Here is a 14,901-nt window from a genome sequence, read left to right as displayed (position 1 = left end):
TGCTTCTTCAAGCTTTTATAAGAGGGCCCCAAGTCCTCGTCTAAACAAGGGGTAAACTCTGGCTTATTTAAAGTGATGGGCTGGAAGATAGTAAACGTAAATGATCAAGCCCCTAATCCTGATGATTGGGCCTGGAAGTCGCTCCTCGTTCGCTGTGCATGTGATTCACAGGCATGTTCACAGGAAAGCTAATCTCACTGGTTATGGCAACAGGGATTCTGATTAGAATGGAAGAGAAGGGAAAGAAAAAAACTATAATTATTTAATATTACTTACGTTACATCAAAATGCAGGCAATAAATTCAATTATGGCAAGGCAGAGCAAGTTTATTTGTAGTTGAGCACGATTCATACACAAGGTAATTCAAAGTGCTTCACAGTTACATAAGATTACAAGAAAGCAGATAAAACATCAACATAAAAATGTATCTATTACATTAAAAAAAGAGTGCAGATAAAATACTTTCATTGTCTGGTTTGAGGCCTGTCTCACATCCTCATGAAGACTGTTCCAGATTTTAGCTGCGTGAAAATGAAATGCAGCCTCACCGTGTTTATTATTGACTCCCTGAACTTCTTAGGACCCGAGATGGTTCATATGGCTCTAAAATATCAGAGATGTACTTTGGTGCTAAACCATTAAAAGACTTGAACACAAGCAGAGCTATTTTAAATTCTATTCTCTGAGTGACAGGAAGCCATGGCCGTATTTCTTGGTTCTGGTCAGGACTCGAGCCGCAGCATTCTGGATGTACTGCAGCTGTCTAACAGTGAGCAGGCCGTTACAGTAGTCTAATCTGCTGGAGACAAATGCATTCATTTAAGTCTGGTTTAAACAATAGGGGCCAGATCTTCCACCGGGCGCAGCAACAGCCTTAGCGCAGACTAGAGTGACATCTTGCGTACAGACAGACTCTGTGGCTCCGGGCTCTACGCCACCACTTACCCAACGCCAACCCTGCTCACCCCCATTCTGCTCAGAAATATTGGTCTATAGGAGGAGAAAGCGTGGGTAGGAACCGCTGTACATAACTTTGTCATTGGCCATGGGTGTCTGTCCTGCCCATATCCATTCAACTTACTGCGCCAGGTATGAAGCTGAAGATTACACAAGCGCCCCGTCAGCGTGAATGTTATAGTCTAAAGCCTGTAATGAAAAACTCAAGATCGGGTCTACACCTCTTATCTTAGCAATGTTTTTTATATGATAAAAAGCTGCTGATGTTGCTTTGATGTGGCTGTTTAAGTTCAGGTCTGAGTCCATGGTTACTCCTAGATTTCGAACCTGAGTTTTTGTTTTTTGTGAGAGAGACTCAATGTGACTGAGTGATAAAACTTTCTCTTTGTGTTTGTGGGCCAAAAACAATGAGCTCAGTTTAAGTTGTTTCGCATCCACAAACCGATCTGTTCGATGCAGTGACAGAGTGTATCTACAGGCCCATGTTCACCTGCCGTCAGTGACACATAGATCTGACTGTCATCTGCAGAGTAGTAGTAGTAGTACACAATATTGCTGTCTATTAACTGACCCAATGGAAGCATATATACATTGAATAAGAGGGGTCCCACTATTGACCCCTGGGGGACTCCCAGAGCCATTTTTTCCTATACAGTTTCACTCACTCTCCGCCTACTTAGCCTCATACAACACCGAATAGAAGAGTATAAAAAGCCGTCGTATTTGTCTCAAATGGGAGTTGAATCCATACGGTTCTCATGAGCATAGTTACTCAGTAACTCTAGTCCTCGGAATGTGCTTGGCATAAAACAAATTACTATCAGGCTTAACTCTCTGTTAAGATAAAAATATAACCGTCAGGTGCTGATTTCAGTTAGTGGGGGAAAATAGACGTGTGGTTTAGCGGTTAGTAGTTCTCACACAGTGGGGCAGGGCCTGAAATGAGGTTATGCTCCACTTCTGACGCACTACTGCACAGTGTAACTAACTGCAAATAGCCTTGGTGTGCGTACTGTAGGGCCCCCGAGTGGGTTTTTGCTTAGGGCCCCAGAAGGGCCAGCACCGACTCTGGGGCCTCCACAGTTCACAGCAGATTTGTCTGAGACATAGTTACCAATTTCAACAAAGTACGTCCTGTCCTGAAAATAGGACTTGACTTGAGAGTCCCACCTAGTTTTCTAACCTGTGAAGTAAAATCCCGTGGTCCACTGTGTCAAAGGCAGCGCTCAGGTCCAGCAGAACTAAAACTGAGACTTCAAGTGAGATGTTAACTAAATAAGCAAGTTGTGGTAACAAGCTGTTCAGCACAAACTTTAGGAATCTAGTGGGTCATTTATGATACATTTACAGACCATCACTTTAAAGCTGATTGATTAATGGGGTTTGAACTAAGAACTGAACCCTGCCAGGCCCAAGCCCAGACAATTCAAGTGTGTTTTTGCGTTATTCTCAGACAAAAGAACAGTTATATTTTTTAATAGATAGAAATAGAAATATTACATAATCATGGAAAACAAGTCTTGGAATCTTAATCCAAGCCAGGCACAATTGACTAAAGCATATTTCACCCTAAAAGATGTCCCCCTCCCTCTCCTTCCATATATTTGTTGGTAATGCTCATTGCTCAGTGGTTCTCTCTACAACTACAGTCTGAGAGCAACACAAATTTACGCATTTAGAAAAAAAAAAAAAAATCTTGTGACAAGAGGCAGTGAACCAGAAAGCGCATCTTGAATGAGGCCATCACACTCTCTTCCTGTGGGATCACACTGAAGGGAGAAGTGAGTGGGTCAAGCAGCGTGACAGGCCTAATCCTATAAATGGACCTGAAGACATCCCTCAAGCTGCTGCCCTGACCAGAGGCTGAGGCCTGGGCCATCTTAACTCACACACAAACCTCAGTGGGAACACAACGGACCGAGAGGAGACTGGACTGAAGCAGAGCATATTTATGATGCTGCTTTGTGTTTTTTAAAGCTGTACTGTGGAAGATTGCACCCAAATGATCTACACATAATTGGGTGTTGGTGAAAAATACCTCAAATAATCCTGTGCCTTTGCTGGATCGCCTTTCTTCAGACCTGAAGTTGCTGCTTTGCTTTGACAAATTTTGCCAGTTCAAAAACATTAGGTTCTCTCCCAAATGCTTATTTTTTATAACTCCTTGCACAAATAACATTGGCGGTGTCTAGCGGAGCATAGGAGCAGGTTTGGTATCGTTGACATATTGTACAACTGAGTTTCTGCTGTTCACGAAATGCTTCGTATGTGGTTTTAAGGAAATAATATGAATTCCAGGGTGTGGGAGACATGGCATGAAATTCATCTTTCTTTTTCTTAATTCAAAATGTATGTCCAATGTTCCCCTCCCACTTCAGGTCAAAAATAATCTCCTGTTTTGTTTTGTTGCATTTAGGACAAGATTCCACTATTCAACCGTTATAATGGTATATTATAGTGAAAACTCTATAAATAATACCTTTGCATATCTAAATATGTATGAGTGGCAAGGCAAAACATAAAATGATGAATTATATGGTGCCTTTTACAGTGTAAAATGATAATAAATAAAGCACTATATAACTCAAAGATAATGAATTAATGAAATAGTAATAGGATTCAAATCAGACTTTTTTTGTTGTTTTTTTGGACCCTTGAATAGTCACTTTACAGAATTACAGCAACTTTCGGACTTGGCCACACAGTGATATTTTAAAATGCTGTAAAACTGACTCATATCTCCACTGGGGCAGAATAACTGACACAAGTGGCTTAAAATACTACAGGCTGTGACATCAGTCCATTACAGTATCGAATCCAGGGGATTTTTAAACTAAAAGCATAAAGCAAAAATACAAATCTACGGTATATGTTGTGCAACTAAATATAATATGTTTCTAATGAATATACTATTTAAAGATAAGCTGTTCATTATACATATTTTAATTTCTTGTGCACGCCGTGTGAGTCAAACCTCCCCTCACACACTGTATGTCTCAGAGATTGTGTCCAGCGTGTCAGAATGCAAGTCTTTCATTTATTTTTTCCACAGGGATTAATTTAGGACTGAGTGAAAGAGAAGAGTGTTGGCTGACCATCTGTTCTCAGTGACACACACAGAGGGCACGTGCACCGGACTCTAGGAGTTTAACACAGTAGTCGTTAGTTAAGACAGCAAGCATCAACGGCCTCCCTACCATTCAATCAAGGCTATATGAAGCCAATTACAGCATTACAGTTCAGTTAGAAGACACCCATATCCTTTTGAGCCAAAGTACTATGTACGTAACTAGGATCATGTCAATGACAGAATCACATCCAGTCTCTGATGTACCATTTGCCATGTTTGTGACAACCTTTTACTCAGCAGCATGTCACAGCTGAGGTGGGAAGCACTCAATAAGGCCAAGAGACATGTGGTTCCTCCCCAACATCAATTCAAATGGCTTTACTGTCTGCACACGACAACACCCTGTGCTCGGGCCATCCATCACCACCTCAGACACCTCAAAAACTCAACCACAGCAAATTATCACTGAGGATTAAGATTACTTCAAAAACAGACAATGCAAATGCAGTGTCTGTTTTTATGCAATGCAATTGCATAAAGTGAGGCTTTGATTTTCAAGCTAAAGGAAAATAAATAATAAAAGTTTTTTTTTTGTACATCCTCCAAAATTGCATTACTATCCGCCTCAGTAAAATCAACAGTTTAAATATATAATTAAGGGAAGTCGATACAGTGAGTGTGGCGAGCTGCCATGCTTGGTCCACTCCCTGTGGCATTAGAATAGTAAAAGCAACTGCAGCTTTTCTGTTTTAAGACAAGCTTGGTTACAACTTATATACCCGTATATGATGTAATATATATAATTGTTCTTCAGACTGTATAAAGGTCTTTCTTTTCAAGATGTAAAACTAGGCGGTTTAAAAATAGTATGTATAATAGTAAGTGCAGTTTTAGTGTATATATAATCCCCACTTTCGGTCAGAGCCAAGAGTCAAATGATGATTTTACATTATTTTTGTTTTCTTGTTAACCTCTTAACCCCCCCTTAACCAAGTGCATTTTCTCCAGTTCAGCTTTATCTAAATCTAAAAAGGTCACAGCCAACAGGGCAGTGTAACGCCTCATTTGAAAGCTAAGACCTACAAAACTCATCTAAATGAATAATTTAATCACTTTTTTGTTACTTTTCTGCTACTCTTTTTGTGGCCTTTGTTGGCATGTTTTCATCACTTTTGTGTCAGTTCTTTGTATAAAAAAATTATCATGCATTGCATTTTCATCCTCGTTTTCATCTCGTTTTTGTCGCTGTTCTGAAGCTCTTTTTCAAGAAGCTTTTAGATCTGGGTAAAGCCGAACTGGAGAAATGGTGCTCGGTTCAGGTGGGGGTTAAAGGATTTCATTGTTTATGAATTATATCTTTCATTGCTGTCTTTGGCACACAACCTTCAACTGCTAAACAATTCTGCCTTAAGTTGGGGCATAAACAAAGTTACCTGAATCTGAATGTGTATTAGGTGTTATGGTTCCTGCTAAGAACAACCACTGCATCCGTTTGTCAAGCCATTGCAAGAATCCTACCGACTCCTAATTAGTTTATCCAAGAACAGAACACATATATTATAAAGCTATGGAAGAGCTGGAGATCATAACTGCTGCGACAACGCTGGCAAACACTAAAACAATGAACTGCTTTCCATATGGCACGCTGTAATTGCTCGGACGTTTTATGAAGCTATTTATTTCTTAATAGCTTTGCAGGTTTATTTTGCACCGACCCCTCTGCCCTGTGCTTTTTCAACTTGCAGACAGCATCGAATGAAAGGAGTGGAAAGAAAATGAGAAACGGTGTCTGCCGCAGCTCTGTGCTCACCCCTTTAAGCTGCTGCGCTCCGGTGATGTGCTGAAAAACACGCTCTATCTCCTGCTCGATACGTCTGGCCCAGTGCATCACCCTGTGGATACACAAAAACACAGAGCGGGTCAAAGGAAGCATGTTGGACATTTGCGCAATACATACATGGATTCAGTCTAAGAGGGTATTATATGTAAATGCTATTGTTAAATTCATAAAAGAAAGCCCCCAAGCATTTCTTAATTTATGAAGCTCTTCGCAACAACCATGGGCTTTGCTGTATGTGGTGTTGATAGGTTGATATTTTCTATGCAGCAGTTAATGTTTCTTAAAGGTACAGGGAGTCTTGTACATTACCTCATTAACAGGGCAATCCTGTTCCAGATTTTTGCACCCTGGACTAACAGGACGTTTTGATAAAAGGGTGGTTGCCTCACACTCTGACAGAGGCCCGTGTCACTCGTGTAGAGCCACTGACAGATTTCTGTTTGATCAACTCATTCATTGGTGGAGGACTTTTCTATATTGGCAAATTCATGAGAGACTGTATATAAACAGAGCTTTTGTACATGTAGTACATATGTAATTTACAAAAGGCTGTCCCCTGTCAAGCCAGTGCTGCCTTCTGCATCTGTTTGCCCAGACAAACCACCTCAAGGTCAAACAGATTTTCAATATGAATTTTTTTATATTTTCAATCAGAACTTTCGAATAGAACTAAAGCCTTAACATAACTGCAGTAAAATACAAGTTTAATCCAAAAGGGCAAAGTAACCAGGGCACATGTTTATTTGTATTGTCTGTTTTTGCAGCTGATGTGGCCATGGTGCTACGATAGATACACAGTCGTTGATTACTGGAAGAGATTATCTCTGCAATGACCTATTCGATGTCTACATAAGTAGTACATTTTTTGGCAGTAATTCTTCATCTTTTACACCGGTATGCACGGTGGCACAGCGGTTGGCACTGGCGCTTCACTAGAACGGTCCGCCGTTGTGTGTGGAGTTTGCATGTTCTCCCCGTGTCTGTGTAGGTTTCATCCGGTTTCCCCTACCACTAAAAACATGTACAATAGGCCAAGATGAATGATGTGCTTGCTTGAATGCATGATGGTGGTCAGAGGGACCATTGGTGCAGGTGTCTGCAGGTGTGTGCAGTGGTGACAGCGCTTCTGTCAGTCTCCCCCAGGGGAAACTTAACACCAGTGAGTGTGGAGTGAATGTATAATTGTCGCATGTAAAACGCTTTGTGACCATGTCTGTGACAGGCGCCATATAAATAAAGTTCTTCTTCTTCTTTTGCACTGTTCACCTTCCAATTCAAATGTGGGTGGTGTGATCCTAACTTCAGCCAGTGCATGCTGTTGTTGTATCTTTAAGCAAGACACTTCACCTGCCTTACCTCCAGTGTTTGCTTACAGTGAAGTATGTGTGTGTATGTGTGTATCAGTATGCAAACCAGCCCATGTTTACTATCCAATGTAATGTGTTTCTCATGTGTGTTCATTAACATTCCCTGTCCCGACCAAATGAACAAATATCAAACAATGTTTGGCTGGGATTTAAAGTGTAACTACAGGGACTAAACCATGACTGTTCTATGACCAGGTTGTGTCTGGTTAATCTCTAATTCATTTTTCATTAACATTCACTCATAACAGTGCAGATTACATCCTCCAAAGGTGCCAGCAGACTTTGTTTGCCAAAGGCTAACACAATTAGTCCTTTTCTGTCTAACCTAATGGATGCCACAGATCGAGCTGTAAATAACCAGAAAACGTGCAGGGAGTTTCTTGCGTGCCCAGAGAGGCCATCCATTATCACCTCTGTTCATGTATCTAGTGCCGGCCACAAATCTCCCCTCAAGTGCGTGTTTCATCAATGTCACTTCTTTATCCTTTTAGAAACACATCCAGACGAGATAATACAGACATCAAATGCCTCATCACAGTTTGAGCTGGTTCAAAATGTTCAAAATGTGCCCAGATGCAGACCCTCACTGACCACAATAAGCTGTGCACTACTTTAATTGATATGGACGTTTGCCATTTAAGCTATGATTCACAACCTGGCAGAACTTTTGACTGAAACACACATTTTTAAAGTACTTTAGCACCATAACATCAGAAGTTGTTGATTATAATATACACTTCTGTGATTACACAATTAATGCCAGGCTAATACAGTCCTGATCAAACGCTTCAGACCAGATCAACATGCAACAAGACGAAATGGGAGTGAGACAACATTTTTTATCATAAACCTTTCTATTGAAAACAACAATTAAACTGAAATAGGCTGTTCAGCTGATCAAACCTTTAGGGCAACGCCTAAAAAAAAACACAAAACCCCTTAAAACAGAAGTCTAAGTTCCAAACATGAACTCAGTAACGAGTAGCTCCACCGTCATTGTTGATCACTTAAAAAACTGTTGCCGGATGCTTAATGCCGGTATTTCCAGGAGGTGAGTGGAAACATTTCCCCAAGTGGTGAAGACGGCCTCACAAAGGGCATCTACTGTCTGGAACAGTTGTGCATTTTCCCGTTGCGGTCCCGCATACCATCAATCCTTGCAGAAAGTTTATTTATAGAATTGCAGCATTTCGACCTGACAGGGTCTTCCTCAGGCATTCGCGATCAGTCGAGGATGTGGAGGCATTGGTAACTGCCTTTTAAAAGTGACTGTGTAGTTGTTTACTATTGTAGTTTTTTTGTTGTTGGTTTTATTGTGTCCCTCGGTCTCTTTGGACCCAGAGTCTGGAATAAACTTGATAGGAATTGAATTGCAACAGCCTTTGACTATAGTGGATAAGATAAGATAAGATAAGATAAGATGGTACTTTATTGATCTTTATTGATCTGATATATACTACTATTTAGATGAGCTCTTTTTTGTCCAATATCTATGGCCTAAAATCAATCAAGTCTCTTTGGAGCCATAAATTCAGTCTTGTTTTACACTACAAATCTTTTTGTCTTTACTGAGTTGGACACCTATTTGGCTTTATAGATATGTTACATATTTCTTTAAGTGAAGTATTGTGAAGACATAGACCTGAAAACAAATTTGGATAGCTTTTGGAATTTGTGTTTCATCTTTTAAGAATAATGTCCTACCATCATCTAATTGGCTGATTACCATTTCTGTACCAAGGACATTAAGTTTTGTTTTTATATAAAATTGACCAAAGGAAATAAGGTGAAATTGGGCACCTCTGCTTTAACAACACCTTGGAATAGAAAGGAGTTATTTATATACACTACAGATAAGATTTCTGATTCAAAATTTCTAATAAAATAAAAACCATTGTACGATTTAAATCACAGTATTCAATCAAGTCCATAACCAATCTTATATTGTCATGTATAGATTAAAATTGTTATTTGCTATTAGACCAATCACTGTGATTAAGCGTAATTTGACGAAAGGAGGATAGATGTGCCATGACTGAAATAAGCTTTGCCACCCCACTGTTGAGTCCAAAATAAAATGTCATCATCCGTCGAGTGTGTTTCCTGTAGAAATTGTACTTTTTTCCATTTGCACAACAAAAACAGACTTTTCTGTTTAGTTAGTTCTAAAAAAGAAACTGAACTGTGGAAGCTGTAAAGTTCACAAATGAACTCCATCATGCCCCGAGCAGCACAACCCCAACACAGGAAATGCAGGCTTTCCACAAACAGACGTAAGCTATTTTCTCACATTTTATACAATTTATAGCCAACAGTTAAATAACCTATAGCCAACATTCATGCACTGACGACACATTAATATGAATGAATTAGCTCATCAATATCCTTTCCTTTTCACTCACAATTTGGATAGATTGATGTAATAATGGACCAGCCACCGCTGAATCCACATCTTTGCACATATTTGCTCTTTTAAAAGCATGTGATCCAAAAACTTTGATCAGCAGCAAAACCGCCTATTTCAGTGTAATTGTTGTTTTCAATACTCTTCTTTTTTTCTCCCCTTAGTTCTACTTGGAACCTTGAGAAGATCCAACCATGCAGAATGTCAAGTTTTGCGTTCTTTCTTCTTCTTTCAACTGGTATTTGATCAGGACTGTACAGAGAGAGTACACATTTTCAGATGCATTTGACTGTGTTACTATGAAGGCACAATACATCCCCTGCCTTGGTTTAATATGCATAAGCTTTCTCAATTAAAAGCAACTTGTGTTTGGGATGAACCAATATTGTCAGTTGACTTGTGCCAACATTACAAAACATAAACCACTGCCAAAAACAGCTGTCAGTTCTGTCACATCATTGAAACTACCGATAGTGTAGATTAAACATAGATGTATTTCATGGCTGTGAACAACCAGGAAGAACCTATGGGGATCCGTGTCTTTATGTGATAGTGATATGAGATCTCCATCTGCTCTTAGTCTTTACCATTTCTTTAATGAAAAATTAATTCAATACATTTCATTGTATGTATAGAGCGTAACAAATAGTCCAAACGATGATTAAAAGTTAAGGTTTTTAAGGCAGGCTTCACAATCAATATAGTATATGAACTACAATGTTACAGCCTGAGGCCTCCAGGCTCTCTCTTTTTTATATTAGTTTGCCTTAAACCTGTTTATTCTATGTATGGATACCCTGTTTGATTGTTTGTTTGATTGTTTGTTTGATTGGTGGATTGCTTCAAGCCCTGCTCTAGGATCAGTCCTGGTGACCTGCTGCCGTATGATTGGTGCAGCAGCTTAGTGACTGACCAACCCACACCTATTCAAGGACACACCCAACTGCAAGCTCTGGGCTGCCGGTCTTTGTGGCCGGTATGCCAGTACGCCCTCGAGTCTATGAAAAAAATATTAAAAGTCCTTTATTGTGACATGGACCAACCTATCTGTTTCGACCCAATGGTCTTCGTCAGGGTAAGCTGTGCTACTAGTAAGTCAAAAGCCTGCTTCTATGTAGCCTTGATTCAAGTTGACCCACAATGGCGGCGTGCAGAGTCGCAGCGGCTAACCAAAGGACTAACCCTAATTCTGAACGCAATTTTGTTGTACAATTGTACAATGGCAAATAAAGCACTTACTTGCTTGATGGGGTCCAATCATCGTTTTGTGATTTCAAGACCATTGATGCTCTCATCAGCCTTTAATTGCTTTTTGGAAGGTTCACTTTCATGTGACTTGTAATGAAGAGACAATCGTTGGTTAAGTCCTGACTTTGTTATGTGTCAGGCCTAATTACACTTGATTTTGTTGGTAAAGATTGCAACCTTTGCTTATTGCAGTTGTCAATGGCCTTTTGTTTACCTTTTTACTCCACTTTGTGTGAAATGATTTTTATTTTACACACATTTTATTAAATTACAACATCTTGATTTTTGTTGCAACTTTTACAGCTGAGCCACATTTAAACTCAGCAGAACCACATGCCTTTCAGACGTGGAAGTGCACTATACATTAGCAGGTCTTATACATGATAAATCCTATTTCATGTTGTTTTCAGAAGACATGGCATATTAAATAAAACTAAATAATATATAATCATAATTAAAACTGTGATTAATTGCAACATTTCCATAATAATAATAATAATAATCATCATGCATCAGTTAAATAAAGTGCTTTTCTGGACACTCAGAGACACTTTACATTGCATTATTCATTCACTCTGAATACAGTCTGCACCATCGGCACCATCGGCCCCTGCGACCATCAGTCACTCACTCACTACATTCGCCCAGGCTTCCTGGTGTTCCCAAACGGTCTCCCATTCAAGTACTGACCAGGCCCTTCTGAGGTCTGACGGGAAGGTGGTGTGGCCACTATATCATGTCATGTAGTTCTCATGTTCAGCTCTACCTTTGACAAGTTGATTAGTCCAGTTTTTGCATGTCGTAGCATGGGCGTAATACAGGAAATGCAGAGTGGATACATATTGTTGACTACTAGAGCGGTTTTGTACGAGGCCTGTGGTTGTCAGAGATGAAGAGGCAGCTATAGCCGACTCTACACTCTGCGACCCAAGGGACAGTGCACAGTGGTACTATAGCTGTTCATGACCCATATTCACCAGTGACATAGGGAGAGGCACTTAATGCAATGGGGGGGGGGATAAAATCAAAACCTATAACACAATGCTATATATTTTCTGTGTAGCAGCACCACTCAGAGACCGAGGCATTATACTGGCAGTCAATAAACATTTCTATTCATTATTTATAATAAGCTACAAACAATTGCAAACGTGGGAAAGGGACTGTAAATAAGAACATGCGCCCCAACATACTGTACCATCATGGGTCAGAACTATAGACTATAATTACTACTATTACTATAATATTAAGGGTGCAAGGCCTCCCCCATAGCATTCAGCGTGGGCTAGCTAAGGCAATTTTACTTGATTTTTGGATCCAGATCCATTATTTAGAATACAAATAAAATAGTGAAAGGATAAAATTAGGATGATGTTGTGCAGGACAAATATGTGGAAGTAAGAATGACAAGCCTGTGTTCAATAATGAGTTATAGAGGGGAAAGTATGTTTCAATGGAAGTCCATTAGAGCAAGGTACTTCCGGTGCCAGCCGCCATTTCCTTACTGTTTCAGAAAGAAGTAGACCACAATAAGTCCTTTTTTTTCACAGTCCAAGGTCTGAACATGCTCCTGTTTTTTCTATAGATATCCTTTGCTCTCACTTATGACAAAATGCATCAAATTCAACCAATTCTACAGTATAATTTGGTAGTACAAAGGTTTCAGTAGTTACAGTATGACTGATCTTACATCATTACTGCTATCTATATCGCTGCATTATTCATCTGTCTGTATCTGAGGACAAGAGCTAAAGAGATGAGCGAGCAGTGTTAACGCTGCAGAAGCTGGATAAATCCTTGCTGCAGCCGTATTAATTCTTAATTGGAAAAAGAAGCTGTTGCTCCGTGGTGTATTTTCTGCTTTATTTTGCATGTACTGAGAGAGCTAAAACAAAAAGGCAATAATACAACTTACGAAATGTTTTCAAATGCAAAAATACAGTTGAAATTTGATGTATCGGAGGAGGTGCTATTGGTTACCACCAATACGACAATAGCACCAGTAATTTGCATTGTCAAGGCTTAAACATATTTCCTAATCGGTAAATGTACAGCAAAAGCAGACCCCCAGTTGTGATTGGCAGCGTGTAGAGGAGAGGGAAGGTACCATCTGGACCATGGTTTTCCCTGAGCACAGCCTGGAGAGGCCCAAGATAACAGGGATAATTGATGAACAGAATGAGCTACAGTAAATATACTATGTCAAAGCAGAGGGGAGAGATAAGATGAAGACACATACTGGGGACAATATGGAGCATTACTAAGACAGGGTTATAGTTTTAGTAACTTGTCTGTGTAGGCTCTCGGTCATACAGTTGTCCATCATAGTCATGTGTACTCTGAAGTCAACCACACAGTACAGATGATGGCTCAAGAACCTTTGTCCACGAGGGATACAACAACACTTGTGTAGGGGCTACAGTAAGTTGAGAATGATTTTTCATGAGGGGGAAAAAAAGGACCAAATATTCTAAACAAGTCGATTCAGATCTAAGCCAGACAAGCAGAATGAATAGAATCAATTTAGGTTCAAATGTTTTTACCAAATTACCAAATTTTAGGGATAAAACACACAAAAAAGGACAGGAATGTTACTTTATACCTTATCCCTGTTGCTTTCCTCCACCCTGATGGTTTGGACAAAATACAAGTATTTAAGCTTTGTTTGGAAAGTGACATCATTATGACAGAAAAGAGGATACAACTGACTATTGCCTTGACCATGGCAATTGCTTAACAATAATAACTGTAGGCTATATTTGTGGGGCCTGCAGTGTCCATGGAAACATCAAGCAGCTTACATCAGCATTAAACACCTAAAAGCTTTTAACTCTACTCTGTTTGTAATGAGGTAATAACCACCCTCATCCACAACTTTTGCAAGTAAAGACTGCATCAATCTGCCCACTGTGCTATTGACTCCCATGACAATAGACTGTAGCATTGATGAAATAGCATTTAAGTGCTTCAGGAAACTAAGCTAAGATAGACTACTTAACAAGCATGGTTAATTTCGAAAAATTCTGCCTTTATTTGTGATTAGACCGTTCTGATACATTGTGGACAATAGCATTAACCCAACAGAGCAACAAACCTCTGCGTTTACATTGATGCAACCAAATTACATAAGAGCTGGATGACTGATTGAAGACTGATTGAACTGTGAGATTTCTTGACACCAAAGCTGACTGGACAAGACCCAAGTTGTGACCGTCTAAGCCCCGCTGTGTTCGGTCACTGTGCGTTACTTACGTGTAGTGTTGGGGAAACAGAAGACCCTCTGCTCCGGGCCACGGCGCGCTGCTGAGAAGAAAGATCATCTGGATAGATAGAAAGCAGACGATGCTGCCAGACCTTTTGCCTATCGCCATTTTCCATTAAAAATCTCGTCACGGGCTCCCGGGGTGTGAACGAAAGGCGCGGGACCACTGTCTCCCCGGGTGGTATCTCGCTTCAAAGCAGGTTGCTGCTGCGTAAACGTCCGGGCGCTCTTGGCTCAGTTCCGTGGAGAGTTCTTTTCGGCGTAGTGTCAAGTGGACGCGGAGGAGGCACGCAGAGCTCGAGAAGGCATCGCCGCTGTGGATGCACTAATGCAGCTGCCAAGACACTGCAGAGTCTTTGCTCCCGCTCCCACATACAACACCGACACACATACTCACACACCCTCCCTTAAATGCACGCGCAAAACTGAGGCGGGGGCGCGCACAGCACAGTCTCATCAGCAGCAGCGCGTGCACGGGCACGCTCATGTTCACCAGGCAACAGCGATTCGGGGTTTATTATCGCTGCAGAGCCACGTGGGACTGGCCCTTAATTAAATAAATAACAATATACATACATATTTTTCAATAACATATTATATTTATACCACATGGGTAGATGTCCATCGTTGGCCTATCACAGAGATTTAGCTGTTTCTACTTTCCTATAATAAAAATAAAACTGACAAATTGGCCAATGTTCAATTTTGTATATCACCATTCAGGGTTACAACGCAAATGGCTATGCATAAAC

General features: G+C 40.3%; 1 protein-coding gene across 1 annotated transcript in view; it reads right to left on the bottom strand.

The window, feature by feature from the left end:
• LOC306979422 (voltage-dependent calcium channel subunit alpha-2/delta-2-like) overlaps nucleotides 1-14,575 on the bottom strand; it is a 32,155-nt gene extending 17,580 nt beyond the window's left edge. The window contains exons 1-2 of the mRNA XM_079578370.1: nucleotides 14,140-14,575; nucleotides 5,839-5,920 (exon numbers count right to left, since the gene is read on the bottom strand). Coding sequence (XP_079434496.1) covers nucleotides 5,839-5,920; nucleotides 14,140-14,258 — 201 coding nt within the window. The 5' untranslated portion in view covers nucleotides 14,259-14,575. The remainder of the gene's footprint in view (nucleotides 1-5,838; nucleotides 5,921-14,139) is intronic.
• Between the last annotated feature and the right edge of the window lie 326 nt (nucleotides 14,576-14,901).

This window comes from Gobius niger (assembly GCF_951799975.1).
Source record: "Gobius niger genome assembly, chromosome: 20".
NCBI classification, from domain to species: Eukaryota; Metazoa; Chordata; class Actinopteri; order Gobiiformes; family Gobiidae; genus Gobius; species Gobius niger.
This window is presented reverse-complemented; position numbering and strand designations above follow the sequence as displayed.